Genomic DNA, 20,589 nt, shown 5'->3' on the forward strand with positions numbered 1-20,589 from the left:
CAAATAAAGGAAAGGTGCAGCGCAGAGAAAGAGCTGCTGCTGCTGCTCGGCTTTATCCGTTCTGAAGCAAAACGAAGCGCGCAGTGCTTCCGCACCGCCGGCAGAGCTCCGTGCCCGCCGCACCGCGAGGCAGCAGCAAACCGGATTGCGGCAATGCTCCTCCTCCGGCTTCGGAGGGGTGGGGAGCAGGAACCGGCATCCTCCCCGCATCCATCCCGGCCGCCGCACCGCGGGCACTTCCCCCCTCAGCCTGCACCCCATGGGCTGCGCGGTGCCCCCGGCCCGTAGTCGCCCGCAGCCCGGCATGGAGCTACTGAGCGGAGCGCTGAAGAAGAGAGCCACAGAGCAGCACTACCGAGCGGAGGTGATGATCGCCGGAGAGCAGCTGAGGTAGGGCTGAGCCTGGGCTCTGCGCTAACACGGCTTCAAAGCTTGGTCCTTGAGCAAGAACTTCCCCAAGGTGCCCCAAGCCCAGAGCCTGGAGCAGGGATGGGGACAGCCCTGCGGAGGTGTCCCTTGGATGCCGCATGCCTGAAGCAGGGCAAGACAAAAGGGGTTTTTGCTTTGAAAGCTTCCTTTGGGTACTTCTGCTGTTTTATGGTCCTGAATCTCAAACTACTTCTAAGCTTTCTTCTTACGAAGGCAGAAACGCACACTGCTGTACAACAAAATTTGTGTGTCACAGAATGTATTCCTTGTGTGGATGGGGTCAGAATAGCAGAACTGCTTCTAAGTGCATGGCTGAAAGCTTTTCCAGCTCTTGAGCAGTTTGCTTGTTTGTATCTCGAGCCATTCTGTTGTGTTATGAAATATGGGTGGGAACTAGGAAATACATCCTCGAGTAACATAAAGAGCCCAGAGCCCATATTTGCTAGCACCAGATTCCCAAAGTTAACTTTGTGTCCTTACGTCGTCCAGACTCAGTGAGTCACACCAATCTCAGCTTTACTTATCTGCACCATATCAAGGACTGATAAATTCCAGGTAAATATTAGAGCTGCGTATTGAAAACACAGCCCGTGGCCAACGTGGCTGGAATTTAACAGTGCCGTTGTGGTCAGCCCCATCTCTGCTGCATTTCCAAACTGTTGCTCTCCTGGCTCCAGAAATTAAATCTGGTTTTTATGATAGTGAACAGGAGAGAGCAGCTGCCAGGGATGGGCTGCATCAAACCTTCACACCTTTCACAATTCATACTGCAAAGTGAGGCTTAAAAACTGAACTGAACTTTCTTACGGGGAGGAGCAGCATCAAATCTAAGAGTGGGTTGCTTTGTTTCAGTAACTCGGCACAAGAGACACAAAGTTACAGCTATTTTCCATGCTGTGGGCAGGGCAGGTGTATTCACGTTTGTATTTTCAGTGCTGTTCTCATCCTGAGTGACTGAAGTTTAAAATGGGATCTTATAGCTTGGGCCAAAGAAGGGGGTCAGGTGTGCAGAGAGATAGTAAAATAACTGAGCTGTGTGTTAAAACTGCAAAGACTGAGCATGCAAGGGCAGTGATGTGGCCTTCAGTGAGGAGCTGAGGCTGCTGCACCCAGGAGCACAGTGCTGGCAAACTCATGCTGTTTTGCAAACACGGTGCTGCAAGGAGCAGATCTGGGCAGCCTCAGCTGCTTCATGCCCCAGAGCTGCTCTCTCTGAGCACTCCTGCTCCATGTTAGAGAGAGTCAGGTGGCCTTCATCCAGCACGGCTGCATTGCTCTACACCTGTGCTTTGCAGGTGATGGGCTGAAATGTCAGCAAGAAGTCTTTGAGTGCTAAGGGATGGAGGTATGCAATTGTTTGCTTGTGGTATGGTGCAGAGTAAATGTATCCTTCTGCTTTGGGCTGGGGCAGGAGTTTATTCCCAGCACAGAAAGGCTGTAAATTGCTGCAGGGGCGGAAGGTGGAGAGTTGGGTTCCACCGAGCTTGGCCAACTGAAAGGAGAATGAGGGATGGCTGAGCACTGCACCGAGTGCTTGAGACCTTTGTCTGTGCTTGGGGGACTCTCTATCCTGACAGTTAGAGAGGAGGCAGTGATGTGAACCTTCCCGAAGTCAGTTGGGTCAGTAGTGATGGGGAAACTGAGGCAGGGAGCTGGATGACCTTGTCTGAGGGAAAGATTGTGCTTCTCTGCTTGTCCAAGAATAAGGAATTAAGGTGTTGTGTAAGACAACCTTGCAGCCTTCTCCCACACACACTCAGTAAGTCTTGATCAGCTCTTGCATCTACAGAAAATCTCAACCATTTGTTTTCCCTGTTCTCTGCTTCCTGCCCTGCCTCCTCCTCGTTATTGTATCCTGCCAAACAAACCTTTGCTCTGTCTTTATGGTTCTTTGGCTTGCCGGCAAGTTTGCAAATCCCTCTCGGTTTGTTTTGGCCACAGAGTTAAGTCTGTTCAGTGTCAGGACTCGTTTCCCAGCCAGAAATAGCTGTGCAAGTGAGGGGTGAGGAAATGCTTCTTGGGGATGGCCGGGAACAAACAAATCCCAAAGAAAGTGGTGGGAGAGGAGTTTGGGTCTCAAGCCTCTCCCTAGAAAGATGGAAGTATTAATTTCCACTGTAGTCACCACTGTGTTTGCAGGGCTGCTGTGTCAGGCATTCCGTGCATCTTCTGCTGTTGGTCTTTATGATTCTGTTGTAAAATCTGGCTTGAAAGTCGCCCCAGTTTTACTGGGTGTTGAGCATTCCTGGGTGGCATTCTGTAAGAGAGGCCCAATTAGTCACTCCTAATTGCAGCAAATCACTGGTCTGCATGGAAGTGTTCTGAAGCAGCTACTGCACTTTGAATTCATGCTCTTCTGTAACCCGGGTTTCTCAAGTACAGACAGGTCCTCGGGTGCAATCTGGGGATTCATCGCCGTCAGTGAACCAAATGTTCGCCACTAACTCTGCTAAGCTGCATTAATCACTCTGAGAAATGAAATATTCTCGGTAAACTCGTGTCCTGAGCAAAAAGGAGGGAGAGAAGGAAGGTTTTTTTCCTACAAAGAACATAACTGGGCTTTCAGGTGCTGTCCAGGTGAGTGCTTTTATCTGGATGTTCAGGTTGTAAGGCTGTTAAAGTGCGAAGACTTTGATGCTTAGGGCTCACTTTGAGGTGCAGGGCTGAATGTGTCCTGGTTTGTACCTCTGTTTGGAATTGTGTGTACCTGATGTGATAGTCCCCAGGGAACCCTTCTGGGCTGTCATTCAGAAGATCACACTTCATGATCAGAATGGTCTTAGGAATCCTGCTGCTCTGTTGTCTAGCGCTGGGGAAGGAGGGCACTGGGATGTACAGATGTTCTTGCTGGGACTGCTTTTTGAGATCTAAGTCCTGTTGTCCTATTTATGCTTTTAAATAGGAAAGGGAAAATAAGGCTGTATCTCTGTATTGCTTTGGGTGGGCTGCCTTGTGCATCCAGGGCTCTCACCTTCCCAAAGCATTTATGCTCTTGTAGACATGGGAGAGCAGCAGGCTGAATTTTGCAGCAGTTATTTTGCATCAGCATTCATCTCCAGCAGCTATTTAGCACAGGTGCTTTTGTGACTGTTCCTTCCTTTTACTGAGCATTCAGCGTTATGTTGTTTTTTATTTTTATTTTTTTTTAATCTTCCTCTAAAGATAGGGAAAAAAAGATCATTTGGATGATGTACCTCCAGGGTCATTCACTTGTATTTAATCACTGTGGGAATGTAGCCTTGTGCTCACATCCTTGAGAGCTCCACCATTTGGGGAGGCTCCAAGGTCCAGCTGCCATGCAGGAAACCCAGCTCCTTTTCCAAATGGGGAAGCTGTTGCCTTTCAGCAAGGTTAAGCAGGAATGAATGAGATGAATGAGGATGTCTTCTTAGTGACCTTGACAAAGAAAAGTTGGTTCCCAATTGCAGCCCATCCAAAGCAAGAGCATGTGCTAGCAGAGAGCTGGTGTGCCAGACAAGGGGTGTTTCACAACAGCTGACTGTTCTGTTCCAGCAAGTATTTTATTCTGTTTTTTTGTCCTTTTGAAGTAGCAATACGTACATGGGGAAGGTTTTGGCATGTAGAAAAGTCATAATATTGCATTACACAACACTTCCTTCACATTTTCTGTTTTAATTTGGATGCGTGGTTATGAAACAGTCATCAATTCACTGGCTTTGTTGTCCCAACACAGCGATAGACTGCTTTAGACTGCCTTGTGTGATTATGGTCTGTGTCATTAAGTGTCAAGATGTGTGTGTGTATATAAATATATACACATGTGGTCCTTGTAGACTATGCAAACGCTTAACAGCAATAGATGGCTCTTGCTTAAACAGTTCCTATCTCCAACAAACATCCCTCTAGAGTGGCATCCCATGTGCTGGTTCCAAAGGAAATAGAGCATATCAGAAAGGCCTGCTTGTCACTTATGGCACTGGGGGATGCTGTCTGGGTGGAGAGAAGGAGCCTCTCTGCTTGTGGTGGCTGCTGTCTGTGTGTGATTGCATTGGAGGGTGCACGGTAAAACAATGGAAGGAAAAACAGCTCAAAACTGTAAAAATAGCAGACAACTGTCTGAGGTGGGGTGAGCTGTTCTCTCCAGGTAAAATCAATATGCAGAATATCTGTTGGTTACTTGTGGGAATGAATCTTTCTGGTAAGGAGAGTAAAATGCTGACATAGAGCTCAGTGTTTGAGGGAGGCCAGTCAAGGCAATACCAGGAGTCAGCTCTGCAAAGCACATTGGGCTTCATCATTTGCTTTGCTTTCTTTGTCTCTGCTTTGTCAAATCCTGCTGTGTTTCTCTGGGGGTTACCAGGAAGGTCTGAACCTCTACCTGCTAAGAACTGTGTTGGCCAGAAGTAGCCCAAGCACTAATTGCAGCCATCACTTACTATGTTTCCATTCAACAGAGGTTTTATCTGAACATTTTTGAGGCCTTACCAGTTGTTAATCCCATACTGCAGGTTAATCCATTATTATGCAATAGATGTCAGTAAGTTTATTGTTTCTTGTATGGTACCTAAAGCTATTGCCCAACAGGCAACAGCACGTATGCTGTGCTGTACACAGAACTTCTTCAAAAAGAACAAAAGGAGTTGAGGAATTAAAGAAATGTTGCAGTGATTAATTCCTTAGTAAAATATACCAGCAAAACTGTGAGCTGAAATGAATAACTGGAAAGCAGAAATGGCTTGGAGTTACAGAGAAGATATTAATTTAACATCTCTCTGAGCCTGCTGCATGCACTGGGCACCTTCCAGGGTTGGTGTTCTGGGAACAGCAAAGACTACAGGGCAGGAGTTTGTTTCCTGGTCAGGTATCCTGCCAGGCTGTGTTGGCTTTGGCCGGGACACAGAAGTTCTCTGTGCTCTGTGGCTTCATTGGCTGCAAAAGTCCTTTGAAAAGCCAAAGCCATACCCACCTGAGCAGCCTGCCTTCCTATGTATCTTTCCATCAGAGCTGCAGACAAGCCATAACATCAGGGTGCTCAGGACAGGATACTTGTAGTTCCACACAACACTGTCCCGGTTTGAACCAGAAAATGCCAGGACTGCCTATGGACTTGAAAGCAGTGCGGTCTCTGAGTGAGCTAGAACTAATGTGTGATTCGGATCAGTGTGCTCACGTGTGCTGTGGGTTAGTGTGTACAGGAACACAGGAGAGCACAGATCTGCCTGGCATTTGTCCTTGTTGGAAGGGTTGAATGCCCTCATCCAGCCTTTCTCCTGGGGGCAGCGATGTTCCTGCTTCCACAGCCATGGGGAAGGAAAACTAGGCACAGAGCCATGCAAGATGACAGATACATGTACAGTTACTGTTTCCTGTGGTATAGCCCTTTGGTTAGCTGCCGTATACTTTTTAGAGGCTTATTTAGAGCACAAAGTAATTCCTGTCTCAAAGTGAGTCTGGTGCAGACAATTAAAGTGCACACGATGGGAGTGGGAGGAGATTTTAAAAAGAGGCTCCTGGGGATGGATTGATGCAGTCTGTAAAACTGAAGATGTTACACATAACTTTTAAGTCACTGGGTGCTCTCCAGGAGTCCCAACCAATTGGTGGATTCTCTAGGCTGGCCTGAGCTATTGCACTGAGACATCCCTGCCATGCCAGCTGTGCTGTGTGCCTGTTTCTCTCTCCAGGCTTCGACTACACGATGGGAAGCTCATTAAGGACAGGCGTTACCACCTCCGAACTTACCCCAACTGCTTCGTGGCGAAGGAGCTCACGGACTGGCTGATTGACCACAAGGAAGCCCCAGACCGAGAGACGGGCATCCGCCTGATGCAGAAGCTGATGGACCACTACATCATCCACCATGGTGTGTGGCATTCTCTGTGCATCCCCAGAGGATGACCGCTGGTCTAGTCACTGCTTGTGCCTATTAGAGGCACACTCTTGCAGCTGGGCTTCATGTTCAGCCTTCAGCCAAGCACTTGGGAAGATGCATAGATGTTCAGCCACAGCTGGGTTTGCTTCCCTCTGCCCAGCCCTTGCATTTGGCAGTGCATCTCCTGCTTGGACGAGCAAGGACAGAGATGCTTTAATAGAGATGCTTTCAGTTGCGGTAAAGATTTCTTCAGATATATCTTAAATGAGGTTTTCCGAAGGGCTCTTAGGGCTTTGGGCCAAAAGGTTTTTGGTTTTGATTTTTAGGTTTTTCTTTTGCTACCAAAAGAATAAAACAGTGTTTTCACATTGCCCTTGGTAGGCAATTTAGGGGGCTTAGCTGCCACTCTTGGCTGCTATCTCTTGCAAACCTGAACCCAGGTCTTTGGGACATAAAGGCAATTTGGATGGAGCTGAGGAGGCAAAAGCAGGTGGCAGTTACAGAATTCTGCCCTTTCTTCTGCAGGGATCAGCACAGTCTGCCTCCAACCATTGCAGCGTGCTCTGTTGCCATCTGCTCTTTGTTGGGTTTCATGCTCTTCATTAAGCTGCCCTGAATCAAAATCAGCTCCACTGCTGTGATTTACCACAAAAGCGTAGCACTGAAGCAGCGAGTTCTCGGTTAACCATTAACACTTCAGACTGATTATTTTTCCATCACTCCAGCCAACAATTTCCAATCAGCCCATTAGTTGGCTTAAACCTGCACAGCCGTGGCTGCTGGTGCTGGTTTGATTGCTTATCATGAGCACGTTCCTCCTGTTCCTGCAGAACACACAAGCAGGTTTTCCAGCTTGTTGTGGGATCATTAGTTGTTGTTGGTCCTATGGGGCTTTTCATCCCAGTTGTACACACATAGCTGCAGGAAAAACTCTCTCTTGAGGTCTGCTTGCCATAGAAGTGAATTGGCACAAAATGGTAGGGAAAAGTTTCTTGTTATGTCATGACACACTGTAATTCACAAATATTTTTGGCAGGGATGGAGCTGATTTGGTGGAGTTTTGGAGGCAGTGATGTAGGGTTGTTTTCCCTCTCCTCCAAGTCTGCTTACACATGGCAAAATTCCCATTCTAATGAAGCAGTTTAGAGACCGGGTCAGAGTGTAGGCTTGAAATCAAGCTGTCCCAAGGGCTTTCCCACAGGGCTGACCTCTCCCAGAAGCTGCATAGGGCTGATTTGGGGACTGAGGGCTCAGATGCTGATTTGACAACATGGTCTGAGAAGCACAGAGAGGGGCACAGCACGTTTCCCATAGCAGAACCTATGCATAACGCCCTGCTGAGCCTGTGTGCAGCACTGCTATCCGTCTGTCCTGCATACACTGACCTCCTGCTCTTGTCCTTTCAGTTTGTGATGAGCACTCGGACTACAAGGACGCCAAGCTGCTGTACCGCTTCCGCAAGGACGATGGGACCTTCCCCCTCAGCAAGGATGTGAAGGTGTTCATGCGGGGACAGAGCCTTTATGAGAAGTGCGTGAGTCCCTTCCCAAGGCCTCGGGTCTGACAGCTATGCTCACTGTGCTGCTTCATGGCTGGAACCACGGCAAGCTTGTCTCTTTCTGTTCTGTATGCTGCAGCCCTGGGAAATGCTCTTTCCTGAGCTGTGTCACAGCTATGGGACAGAATGGACTTGGAGGGGAGCTGGGCTCTGAACTAATGTGTGCTTTGATGTGCCTTCTCTGTACTTGCTCCCCTCCCAAGCCCATCAGTGGAGCACTCCCAGCAAGCTTCCTAACTCAAAATTACTGCACAAGAGCCATAGAATCTCTGGGCTGAATGGGACCCCAAAGATCATCCAGTTCCAACCCCCTGCTATGGGCCAGCCACGAAATCAGGCACCAGATCAGGCCGTCCAGGGTCCCAACCATAGAAACCTTGAACACCTCCAGGGATGCACAGGGATGTCCTCCAGACAGGTGTGATTTCTGTCCTTCATACAGGTGTGATTTTTGCTTCTCCGTGCCCTCTGCATTGCTTTCCCTTTGCTTTTGCTTAGCAGTGGATGAGAGCATCGAGATTCTTACAGCTGAGGCTGCTGCACCCTCTAGTGGATGCACTGCGTTCTGCTCTGCTACGCCGCAGGAAGAACGTGGGCTTACCACGACTTACCTTCCCCATCCATCTGGACCAGCTGTTATTTGGGCACGCATTCGGTTGCTTGCTTAGCTTTCCACTGTAGCCTTTAGTTGAGGCTGCAGCTGAACTGATTTCTCTGCGTCTGCTCCCACCGCCGGGATGAAGATTCACAAACCTGTAAATGCAGCAGTGCCTTTCACCCTCCCTTCCCACCGCTCGCAGGCAGCGATGATTTGGCTTTGCCCATTCTTCTCATCCTTGCTTCGGGCTGCGTGGCATCACGGGCGCTTGTCCCACCTCTGCCAGGCTGGTGAGCGTGGAGGGCTCCATCCTGAAGGTGAGGGAGGAGAACTCAGTGAAGTACCAGCGGGCGTTCCTGGGCTGCGAGATGGTGGAGTGGCTGGTGCAGGAGGGAGAAGCAGAGAGCCGGAGGGAAGCAGTGGAGCTGGGCCAGGCGCTGCTGGAGCACGGGATCATTCAGCACGGTGAGAGGAAGGGAAGCGAGCGATGAGCATAGCTGTCATGCCAAGAACAAATCCCCATTCATGGCATGCAACAAGTGCTGGTCAAGTGCCCACTTGGAGATAGCAACGGGGCCTTTTAGTGCTATGTTTGGAGCTGGTGACCTTTTGAAGCCAGAGCAATCCACCGCCCGCAGAGGCTTTGAGCTGCAATCTGAGCTGTTGCTCTGCAGTCCTTCAAAGCCCTGGGCTGTAGAGCTGAGCCCCCACACTGTTTCCAGGGCTGGTTGTGAGGGTGCAGTGCTCAGCTTGGTTGCAGGTTACACACCCACCTGCAGGACTTCAGCTTTCCATCCCTGAGGCAGGGAGCCCTCTGAGCTCCTGGGGCTTGGTGGTGTACTGGTGGGAGATGGCATCTCCTGGGGAGGCGGCTCTGCTGTTCCTCCTTCCTTGCACAAAGCATTCCCCAGCAGTCAGGGGAAAAAAAGCTAAAATATAATGCAAAAGCACTAAAAACAATTCATCCAGATAGCTTGCATCTTTCATCCCCCCTCAGCCTCTCCTTCCTCTTTTGCCCTCCCCAGTCTCCAACAGGCACCACTTCCTGGACACCGACATCCTTTACCAATTCTGGATCAACTTCCGACGGCGGCGGCGTCTCACCGAGCTGCTCAGTGAGAATTCCTCCCGCGCTCTGTCCGAGAGCCCCGACAGCCCCTTCTGCCTCCGCAAGCTCAACCCAGAGCCAGGCAACACCAGCTTTCTCTCTGGTAACTGTGTATTTGAATGGTGTGAAACCAAGGCTTACGCTGCTAGTGCATCTCAGGGCTGAGGTGTAGCTCTGGCATAAACCATAGGGTGCTCCTCCAGACATCCTATGGAGCAACCACATGTCCTGTGTGCTGGCGGATGTCACGGCGTGGTGGCATTCTCTATCACAGTCCCCTATTCCAGGAAACAACTCACCAGCTCAGCTCTTCATCCTTCTGGAGGGCTGGTTTAATTCTGCCTAAACTCAATCTCTGTATTTGCTACTTGCACGTCCTTCAGATGTGGGTCAGGCTGATGTGGGAAGTTTATTAAACTGGTCCATTCCTCCCCTGGCTAACTGTTACTTCTGGTTTTTGCAGTCCAGCCCAACAAGGAGATCAAAGTTGTCTCAGCGGTTCGGAGGAGCAGCATCACTTCCCTCGCTGGAAACTCCAACCCTTACTTCAGCATTACTCCCACGTTGGTTTTCCCACCTGTGGCTGAGTGCAACCCCAAATCAGGTCTGGGCTCCTGCACTGTCCTTTTTGCTGCACAGGACACATCTGTTCCCTTGGGCATGAGCTGCCTTATTATGTGCTTTAGTGTATGAAACCCTCAATTCTAATCAGATCTGTCACCTTCTGGCCTAGTGTTAAAGAGACCCATCACCAATGAAGAGCTCCTGTCCCCTGGGGCCCCCTACGTCAAGAAGACATTAACTGTAAGTGACCATCACTAACAGTGTCACTGCTCTGATAGCACTGAGCTCTCTTTGATCACTTTCTGTCTGCTGCTCTGACCTCTCAGCATTGAAACTTTGATTGCATGTCACCTCATCCCAGCTCCTTCATGGTGCGTCTCAGTGGGTCGATGTCTTCACATGTCCTTGTGGCTGAAAACAGCAGTGACCGCTGTGACCTCTGCTTTAATTTCATATATATCAGAGGGATATACAGGAAAGAGAATGTTTCCTGGACAGGAAAAAATAAAATCCAATTTTTGTATCACCAGCTCCACACAAACTGTAGATTCAATCAGATCTTGTGGCAGCTGAGACTCTGACACTCATCCTGTGTGTCACAGAGATGTCACCTTTGCACCGCTTTATTCAGCTTCTGATTTCCTGTTGCAGAGAAGATATATTAATATGCTCCATCAGCTTCTGACGGAGTAGAATTGAAGAGGGGAACATCTGAGGGTCGCTCTTGCATTATAGAATCATGTATTATGATGATGGGTTTTCTCTCATGAATAAAATATGCCCCTTAATTTGGGGCTTTTGATTTTCATGTTATTTCTGGAGCTGTAGGGCCATATTAAGGCAGCCCTGCCTGGGTTGGGGGCTGTGAATATCACAGGACAGTTCTTGCCCTGAGGATCCTGTTGTGCTTGGCTATTTCTGACTCTCTCGCTATGCTGGGTTTGGATCTGATCCCCAAGTTAAATGTGCTGGAGAAATTGGAGGGAAAGAACGAGGAAAAGAAAGCAGCTGGTTGGTGTGGCATGCATGAAGATGTGCCACTCGTTCTCATCCTAAACGCTCTTGCCCTGCCCTTCAACTCTGCCAGCTGGGGCCTTTCATGGCTCATTGCCTTCTGCTTCGCTGTGCACTTGCTGTTATTTATTTATATGGCTAATGTGCAAAGTCCTTTGAGAACTCCTTTTCTCCTTTAGTCACATCATATGGCTGCAGTGATAGGGCAAACTGCTTTGACAAGCCGAGATCAGAATGGGAAAGGTTAGGAGGGGCTGCTCCCATCCTGCAAATATTACAATAAAGCCACAGTGTCCGTGTGTTTTGGAAATGCTTGGTGTGCTCCTGGTGCACACCCTGCACTGAGCTTCATGTTGGCATAAGAAAAATGAACGGTCCAGGAAGGCCAAGACCCCAGAGTGCTGAGTTTTCAGGTGATGCATGAACACAGTGGAAGAACAAAGCCAATCTGTACCTGTGGCTGAGCATGGAGGAGATGGAGGAGGAAATTGGGAAGACAGAAAGGATTTGTCGTTGCCATACTGTGAGAGATGCTGGCACAGGTGAATGAAAATGACCTCCAGAATTAAAGAGAGAGACAAAGACTGTCGTTGAAACCAATATTTGCAAGAGCAATAAGTCCCCAGTTGTCGTGCATGGAGGTGGAAGAAGTGTTTAACTTATATGGAGAGTTTCCTGGTGCCCAAGGATGCTCTCATTTTACCTGGGAGACTGAGAAAACCACAAAGTAATGGCAACTATTGCTAATGCAATTGGAAACAAAGAGCGAAGGTCCTTTTGTTTCTGTCCCATGCTAGATGGAAATCAGAATCGCAAGCAGAGCTGGAGCATCAGTAGGAATTGTAGTGTCTCCTCTATCCAGCCCGTTCCTTTGTTCTAAGTGCTTTTGTTCCGCTTGCAGATCGTGGGGGATGCTGTGGGCTGGGGCTTTGTGGTTCGAGGAGGCAGACCGTGCCACATCCAAGCCGTGGACCCAGGAGGACCCGCTGCTGCTGCAGGCATGAAGGTACATTGCTCGCAGTGACACAGGGCAGGATTTGTGTCCTGTTGGAGCCTTTCAGGCTGAACACATCCCCCATGGTAATCCCACCTCCTGCAGCAGAGGTGGAGTCAGTGTATGGAGCTCTGGTTGTGTTTGTCTGCTGTTCACAACATGGTTCTGCATGGAGCTCTTTCCCATGTTCATGAGAGCAGAATAAGTTCAGGCTGGTGCCTTGATTTGGTTCCCCAGGCAATGCCCAATATTCCTGGTTCAGGTGAGAGGAAGGGAGGTCTTGAACATCACTTTAGACCCACCATCCAAGCATGAATGGGTTTTGTGTGTAGAGCTGCGGGCCTGGATTTAGGAGTGAATGAAAGGAGTTTCAGTTACCTGGTAAGAAGCAGAGCAGTGAGTGAGCAATTGCCACACGCTGACAGAACCCTGCAGCCAAGTGGATATTTGAAATAATGGGGTTCTTCAGAGGCAGCGTGACTCGTTTGCTTCAGGCAGGGTTGGAAGGAGATGTGTGAATTCATTTCATTTGCTCCAGAGCCCAGTTTGTTTCTCCTCACCTAATCTAATTTGCTACCAAATTGCTAAATGTTATTATTGTGCCTCATTTCCATCTGTGAAATGAACCACTGCTCATAAACGAGTATCTTCTCTCTCTATTAGCTCAGTCTAAATCCCTTTGGTCTCTTTTTTATGAAACAGTGATTATAGCATAGTGGTTATTAGTGTAGCTTATAGAGCAGTGATGCTTTAGGCTTTGCAGGCTTTTGCAGCACGTTATTTGCAGAGCAGCCTCTGGCTGCAGTAAGCCCTAAGCAGAAGTTGCTGTGAAAGCTTCAGCTGAAGGTAACCAGCCCTTCCTCTCCCTGCAGGTGTGCCAGTTTGTTTTCTCAGTGAATGGCATGTATGTTTTGCATCTGGACTATCAGACCATCAGCAGCCTCATCATGACAGGACCACGGACTCTCATCATGGAAGTCATGGAAGCCATTGAATGAATGGAGGAGCCTCATCCCAAAACTGCATGGAAGAGCAGGGAACTGTAAAGTAGGGATGGACTGTGGGCAGGGACCAAGTTTGATCTTTCACTCTGAAATGTTAGTCAGGCATTTTAGCATTTGCAAATAAACACGTTCTAATGGACGAGTCTTGGATTTTGATGATGTTGGAATCTTCGGCTCTAACTGACCTTGAGCTCTCACCACCCCTTTCTAATGCTGGTGGGAGAGTTCAATACTTGATGAAACCAAGTCTTGGAGTAAGCCAGCCACCCCACCAGGCTGCAGGACAGGTGATGCAAGCTGCTGAGGAGCAAGAAGCTTGATATCAAGCAAACAAGCATGTCTGAGCACTCCTGAGCTGTCTGTGCAGTCTACCATGATGGCTCCATAAGCTGTGCCATCAGCTGTGATGTATATTCTTCCTTGTGAAGAAAGTCTTAGGGCCCTTTTACTCTTTGGGCTGGTTACTCTTCCCACCTGGGTTTCCTGAAAGGCAAGACTTCCATGGTAGCTGTGTTTTCTTGTCCCGTTACCTTTTGGTTTGTATACCCCAGTGCTTTAAAACTTTTCCTACATTATAAAGAAAACCTTCAATTAAGTACTAAATGTTTGTTCCTTGTGCAAAAGTATTTAGAAACTTGGATTTATTTATTTATTTATTTTTTCCCTTCCAACACTTCCAAAGGTGCCCATTTATTTCCTGAAGCTCACTGTTGCCATGCAAGGCCAATGCCAGAGATCTTCCTGCAAATCCAGTCTGCAGCTGGGAGGAGAAACACCACTATCGGTTGTCCCGTTTGTGGAAGTGAGGACAAAAGGTTTCGGATGAAGCCTTGGCTCTCCAGTGATGTGCAGCTGAAGGTCAGGGCTGCAGGCACTGCTTGCTCTCCAGCTCGTGAATCAGCTCCTGGCCTCACAGAGCCTCCAGATGTGCTTAATTCCCTTATTCAAATGCAACACAATTGGCCTTCAGCACAAGCGCTGGGCTCTCAGAAATACTTAATGGGATGTGAATGTGGCTGGACCGAGTTCATCCCTGGGAGCATGACAGTGGGTGGGAGGCACAGCTTCTTGCTGCGCTCTAGGAAATCAGCAAGCAGCTTCCTAGATGGAGGTTTAGCACTGAGTTACCACGAGCACTCTGCCCCATTCATTGGGATTTGCAGGCACAGGCTCGTGCTTTCCTTGCACGCTTTACTGAGCCACGTGTCCGGGCCACCACTCTGCTGCATGGTGCAGGGAGGTGGGGGAATCGCTATCCCTCTCCCCCTTCCTCCCTCCTCCCCTCTCTCCCTCCCCTCCCTTAGCTGCACTGACTCTGGGACTGAGCTCTCTCTGTTGAGATCTCTCCAGGCACGCCGACGTGCAGTGAGGCACTGGGGGCTCCTTTCCCAACATCTGAGAATGTAGCAGGATCTGAACTGCCTCCTGGAGAGCTGCTCCAACAGGTCTGTGCTCTTCGCTCCTTGCTGGTGCTTGGTGTGCAGGGGGTGGTGGTGGTGTCCGGGGGCTGCATTGTTTTGGGGTGTGTGTAGGTAGCAGGGAGCTCTGAGGGGGCTCCCAGCCATGGGACGTTCAAAGCAGAGCTGGTTGTGCTGCAGAGGGGTGGCTTCAGGTCTCTTGTTTGCTTCAGTCCAGGTGTGAATGTCACCAGGACTTAGAGAGAGGATTAAGTTTCTTTTGTGGTGCTGCCTGTTTGTTTTTCCTTTTCTTTTGTGGCTCACCAGCGTAAAACTTGCAGGGAATTTATGCCGAAGGGGATGGTGCTGGCAGTAGCAGCTCGGGGTGCGTTTCTTCCACCTGTTGGCACGGTGTGGGTCTGCAGCAAGCTGAAGTTCTTAAACCTGCCTGGTCCGTGCCTCATAGCAGACCTTATCCCTTACTTTTTTGAGACTGATGCAGAAAGAACTGATGCTTTTTGTTCAGTAGCGAAACGCAGCAGGTTTGCAGGCAAGAAGAAGCAGTGTTTGATGGATACAGGTTTTCTTCATCTGCTGGATGTTCTTTAACTAGGAAAGTGCTCAGGGAATATGGGCTCCTGCAGAGGCAGGCTGCACCTCGGGGAGATCCCTGCCACTGCCCACCTGCAAGGCCACAAGGTGACATCACTGCCAACCATTCTGTGCAGGGCTGGTGATGTCCTCTGGGGATAACAATGGGAACATCCCCAAACTATCAGCCGGTTTATGGGGCTGCAGGAGGGCAGAACGAATTCACACACTGCTCCCGCATCCTCACCAACTTAAAAATGCAGCAGGGATATTTCTGCATAAAGTCATTGGTAATTGAAGTGGCTGTACTTATAATTTCCTGGACAAATAAGGGGATCTCAGATAGCCTTAACCCCCCCAAATCCCCTCTGAGCACACAGCTGGGACAAACGGGAAGTGGTGCGTGTCCCCCTCCCATTTTCCAGGCCCTGGAAATACTCACCACTTGCTCCATATGTTGCTGTCTCCAAATTCTTTCCCCACACAAGTAATGGGAGAGAGGCACCAGCGTGCCGGCAGCTCCCTGCACTCTGCTGGGCTGATGTCATCGTGGTCCCCTGGTTTAGGGGTCCGTAGCTCAGCCTGGCCACGGTGCCACCAAGGGGACAGAAGCAGATGGGAAGGGTGGGAAATGGATGGGAAAGGCAGAAATTAGTGGGGTCTGGAGTCCAGCGAGTAACCCTATGGCATAAGGAAGCGATAGGTCTTTCAGTTCTCGTCTTCCGCCGTTTAAAACTTTGTTCTTCTTGATTTATGAATAGGAAAATGAAATTTGGCAAAGAAGCAAAATGCTGATGGTTTTGCCTCTGAGTCAGGAAGAGGAGATGAAGTCCTTGCTTCAGCCACAGTGCTGTGACAGAGAGGGTCTACACTGCTGGGACTTACTGGGTGTAACCTGGGTCAATGTTCAATTCTTCCTTACTGGCACATCCAGGTGGAAGATCCTTGCTGGGTCTGATTTTGCAGCTCAGTGCAGGTTGCAGAGACCCGTGTGCTTATTTAATTGGATTTTGGATCCTGTATAACCCTGGTTAATATAAATATCCCATCCAACAAAGCGCTGTGGCTGGGAGCTGGAGTCCTGTTTGCCAGCAGAGCCATAGGGAAGCAGCACAGAAATGCAGTGCCATTGCAGAATGGGAAGAAATGCAAACTCCTCTCTTCCCATTGCCACATTTAGCCCTGCAGGAAGAGCAGGTTTTGCTCTTTTTGAGAGCACAGATCTCAAGGCCCACCTGTAATATGCTTCTGTTTATGAGCGATGACTTCATCTTGTTAGCTGGAAGGCAAGTGTTTCCCATGGCCAGGGGCTTCAGTTACACCGCAGTTGTTCCATATAACTTGATCTTCAATCAGAAAAAATAATCACAGACTGAGTATCATGCATGTGTGTGTGCGCAGGGGGAGAATGGTTAACATCTATCTGTTATAACTTGTAGTGTATGTTTCCATTCGTCCTTACAGCGGTTTTGAACTGATTTTAAACCCAGGAGATCATGGCTAGGTCACTCCTGCATATTTATTTTTCCTTGACATCACATTAAAGCTGACATATCAGAGGAGAAACAGGCATTTGCCAGGAGCCTGCAAATACCTGTCCATCAAAATGAAGGGAAGCAAAGTGTCACTGCAGAGGAGGAACCCTGTGTATGGTCTGGCTCTGCCAAAAGTAATTTCATAGCACAAAAATGACAGATGCCAGTGATGCAAAAAAAACCCATCAGCTTGTGTTTTAAACCTGGTATACTGAGGCTGAGGCCAGGGTTTGTGTCCATCTGTTAGGGTGGTTTTATGCTGACCTGACTTTTCTGTCCCAAATGACACCTAAGTCCAGGCCAGCAAAGACAACAGGAGGTCCTTGAGGTCTGTGAGCGGTAGGGTGAGTTCTGAGGGGTGGCTGTCCTTAGCTACCAGCTCTGGGGATGTCACAGAGGGTATTTCCAAGTCAAACTGATCATCTGGCTTTGTAAAGCCCATAACCGCACTTCAGTCTTGTTCAGGTGAGCAAGGCAAAACCATCCCAATGCACCCTGGATGTGATGTATATAACAAATGGAAGTCTCATTCCTAAGCTGATGACACATAAATTGAGCGATAACAAAGTCCACTACAGCAACAAGCTTCAGTTCCCAGCACAGTAACAAAGCCCAGATGGTCACTACTGACATCCCTGCAGAGAGCAGCAGTGCTTGCAGGGTGGCAGAAGTAGCTGATGCAGGTGGGTTTTGGCATGGCAACCGGAGCTCCTTCTTCCTGGTGTTTGCTCTCACAGGTCCTGCTCATCATGCTGATTCGCACCTGCTTCTTCTTTGCCTGCCTGCCTGTGGCGAGCCATGTCTGGGGACGAGGGGGGCAAGGTAAGGACCTCATCTGCGCTGCTCTGGGGGGGACTCTGGGCTGGAACCTGGGCTGAGCTGCCAGCCCTTCTGGTGGGGAAGCTCATAGCAGAGTATTCCCATACGTGAGGAGATCAGGGGGCCCGTGCTGGGAGAGTGTCTCCATCCCACCCCAGACTGCAATGCCTGTTCTCATCTCTGGCAGCAGCTCAGCATGCCTCTCCCTTGCACTGGGGATGCATTTCAGTCTGTGTAAGCAGGGAAGGATGCTTGTGGGGTCTGCTAAGCTTGAAAAACAGGAAGAAAATGTCGTTGCTTCTGTTCATTGTTGTATCTGTCCTACACTGTGAAACTGTGGAGCTACATGGTGATGTGTGGCATCTGGGTAAGAGAGTACATGATGTGCATCCTCCTGTAGCATATAGAGCTCCTGCAGTGCTGTAAATGAGCAGAAAATACCTATAGCACCTCACCATTTTCTTTCCACCTTTCTATTCCATGTGAGCCACCAGTATGAGGGATCACCACAGGGTTTTCCTGAGAGGTGAGGGCACGTCACATTCAGGACAGACTTATCTCTGTGCTGTGCATCTTCCACACAGTGTGTCTGGGCTTTCCTCCCCATCAGCTGGAGAGCAAGGTTACAGCATCAGAGAGTACATATCCAACACAGGGCAGAGAAACAGTGGGGCTTTCATGGCACCGGGCTTCATTTGCATCCAGCACATAATGGAGCTTCAGAGGATGCTGTCCTTTCTGATCTCTTTGGGGACATTCTTGCCTTTTTAACTTCTGGGCTCCTAGAGTGATGGCCAAGGAGCTGGACCACACTTGTCCAGAAGAAGACAGCTCCATGTTTCCTCTATGAATTCCCCTCATTGTTGCATGATATTTTATCCCTTCTCTTCGGCACGATTCTGAGATTTGATTTCACCCCTCACCCCTCTTCCCCATGTTTTCTTTCTTCCTCTTCACATTTCCATGGGATGAGATGTGAATTTGAGCTTTGTTTCCCCAAAATAGTCGTCTGCTTGTTGGGCAGCCCACAGGAAGTCTCTGCAAGGAGAGGTTGAGGCACAGATGCTGGGTTGAGCCAAGAAAGTCCTTACTGCCAGCTCCCACTGCTGTTCCAAAACAGGAACACGTGGAGTCCTACAGAACACATAGTGTGCTGGTGCAATCTGAGGCCATTAGCAAGAGATTGGTAACAGCTGTCAATGAGGTGGTCATTTGAGGGCAGGTGTTATTACTATGCAGAGGAAGGAGGCACCTGCTCATTGCAAGTGAATGAGCCTGCTGGAAAGGCAGCTGTAGGTGCTGGAGCAGGGAGGAGGGGAGGCAAGTAAGTTGAGTTGCCATCCCACATCTGGTCGAGTGGGAATGTTTCATACGGTGACATTTGTATGACAGCATGACTGTATTTCACTGAGGGATCTCTGATTCAAAGGCTGACACGCGGGTTGAGACATTTAGTAGGGCTTTAAAAGATCTGGAGCCGATAAGAGAATGTGCTCTTTCTCCCTTTTACCTCCTTGTCTGATACTATTTTTTTCATCAGGATTTGTCATTTCAGCTCACTGATCCCTGCAGCAAACCAATGCAAGCTGGTGCCCGTGAGTTACGGTCCTGCCAGGAGGTGTTAGTTACACTTTATCGGGTTTTCTCCCCTTCTCTCTCTTTCTTCTTTTTTTTTCTTTCCTCTCTAAACCCAGCTGTTTTCCTCATTGGGAGCAGCAGGTAGTGAAGGCTCACCCAGAGTAGCTGCCCCTTAGCATAGGATGGAGGGTGGATTTGCATCGATGGGTTTCCTGGTCCAGGGGCAGCAGGAGAAGCTGTGCACCTCTCCTCCTCCCCAGGGTCAGGCCGGCTGAAACTCACAGTCCTTTCAGAAGACAGACTGCAGATGAAATGGAAAGAAACCGAAGGAAACATCAATGGCTACAAAGTGCGGGTAAAGCCCATGGCAGGTATGTGCTACCCAGCAGACTGCTCTGAGTGAGGGACGGGCTCCCAGCCTTTGTTTAGCACTGGGTGTTTGTTGGATGCTCGTTCTCCTTGTCTGCACCACTGAATGTTTGCCCAAAGAGGAGCAGAAGACAGAAAAAATCACTGTGCAATGGTTATAACTGGTGGTTATGCCACTGTAGGGCTTCTGCTTGTCTCATCCTCAGGGATGGGATGTCGTTGGCCCCATACATGGAGGTGCTCAGCCTGTGGCTCCCTGCCCTGGATGAGCTCCAACTCTCCCTGATTTCTGACTGCAGACCAGGTGCTGGAGGAAGGGCACTGCGTCCTCATGGGGGAGTAGCATCTGGGTGCAATCTTAGCTTGTGCCCATCTGCCTCCTTTTAGCTCAGCTCCCAGCTGTTTGCCCAGCCGGTGCTGGAGGTTTCTCATTCCTCCCCTGCCAGGGAGAGATGGGCATCCCGGGAACGTGGGGAATCCTCACACTGAGTAAGCCTGAGGCTTTCCCCATGTGTGGGCTGAGGAGCTCCATTTCCAGCCCTAGAGGTGATGAGATCACAAAAGCATCCATCTCCACATTTAAAGGCTCACACACCTTTCTTACTCAGACAAATTCTGGGGACTACTTTGCCTCCCTCGCTTTGCTTTGTTCCTGTGGTCCAAAGTTGCTCCATTACCACCCCCCACAACACAGACACAGTGCGGTATTTGGCTGTGGTTTTGCAGAGCTGCCTTGCTTTATCTGCTTCTTGCTGTGCAGAGGACAGCTTCTCTTAGGGGGAGATGAAGCTTGCAGAGGGAACACAGCAAAAACAACTGCATTAAGTACAATGAGTACAAAGGGCCAGGACAGAAATCTGGAGATATCAGAGCACTTCCTCACTTAGTCACAGATGACCTCAAGGACATCACTTGGATGGATGTTTCCATAAGTGGTGTTTGCCCAACCTTCACTCTCTGGGAACTGGCCTTTCTGAGAGCAGCTCTTTGAGAAGTCAGTGGGAGTTGCACTAGTGCTGGGTGGGAACTGGTTTTCCATCTGGGGCATGTATCAGGGCTTTTAAAAAGACTTTCTCAGCTCTGAAAGCGGAGATCCACAGAATGAACAATTAAATTAGAATTGATTGAGGTCCTCAGAAAGACACTCTCTGCATTTTGGTGGTACTTCTGCTATTGTCAGCTTAAATGGAAGTTCCAG

General features: G+C 49.2%; 2 protein-coding genes across 2 annotated transcripts in view; both read left to right on the forward strand.

The window, feature by feature from the left end:
• Nucleotides 1-121: 121 nt before the first annotated feature.
• LOC140259145 (DEP domain-containing mTOR-interacting protein-like) lies at nucleotides 122-13,241 on the forward strand. Its single transcript, XM_072350188.1, has 9 exons — nucleotides 122-390; nucleotides 6,075-6,253; nucleotides 7,669-7,792; nucleotides 8,705-8,883; nucleotides 9,444-9,629; nucleotides 9,990-10,130; nucleotides 10,260-10,330; nucleotides 12,006-12,110; nucleotides 12,971-13,241. Exons 1-9 carry the CDS (start codon nucleotides 260-262, stop codon nucleotides 13,094-13,096), a joined length of 1,242 nt encoding a protein of 413 aa, XP_072206289.1. The 5' UTR covers nucleotides 122-259; the 3' UTR covers nucleotides 13,097-13,241.
• Nucleotides 13,242-14,714: 1,473 nt separating this feature from the next.
• Nucleotides 14,715-20,589, forward strand: part of COL20A1 (collagen type XX alpha 1 chain) — a 40,764-nt gene continuing 34,889 nt past the window's right edge. Inside the window, exons 1-3 of the mRNA XM_072350061.1 lie at nucleotides 14,715-14,737; nucleotides 17,363-17,447; nucleotides 19,283-19,393. Coding sequence (XP_072206162.1) covers nucleotides 17,375-17,447; nucleotides 19,283-19,393 — 184 coding nt within the window. The 5' untranslated portion in view covers nucleotides 14,715-14,737; nucleotides 17,363-17,374. The remainder of the gene's footprint in view (nucleotides 14,738-17,362; nucleotides 17,448-19,282; nucleotides 19,394-20,589) is intronic.

Source organism: Excalfactoria chinensis, chromosome 15, assembly GCF_039878825.1.
Source record: "Excalfactoria chinensis isolate bCotChi1 chromosome 15, bCotChi1.hap2, whole genome shotgun sequence".
In the NCBI taxonomy this organism is placed as follows: Eukaryota; Metazoa; Chordata; class Aves; order Galliformes; family Phasianidae; genus Excalfactoria; species Excalfactoria chinensis.

Bases quoted from the DNA above. Each gene is read 5' to 3' on its own strand.
- LOC140259145 (XM_072350188.1), top strand. From the start codon at position 260: ATGGGCTGCGCGGTGCCCCCGGCCCGTAGTCGCCCGCAGCCCGGCATG. The intron at 7,793-8,704 runs GTGCGTGAGTCC...CACCTCTGCCAG, and splicing joins GGACAGAGCCTTTATGAGAA to GCTGGTGAGCGTGGAGGGCT. The intron at 10,131-10,259 runs GTCTGGGCTCCT...CTTCTGGCCTAG, and splicing joins TGAGTGCAACCCCAAATCAG to TGTTAAAGAGACCCATCACC.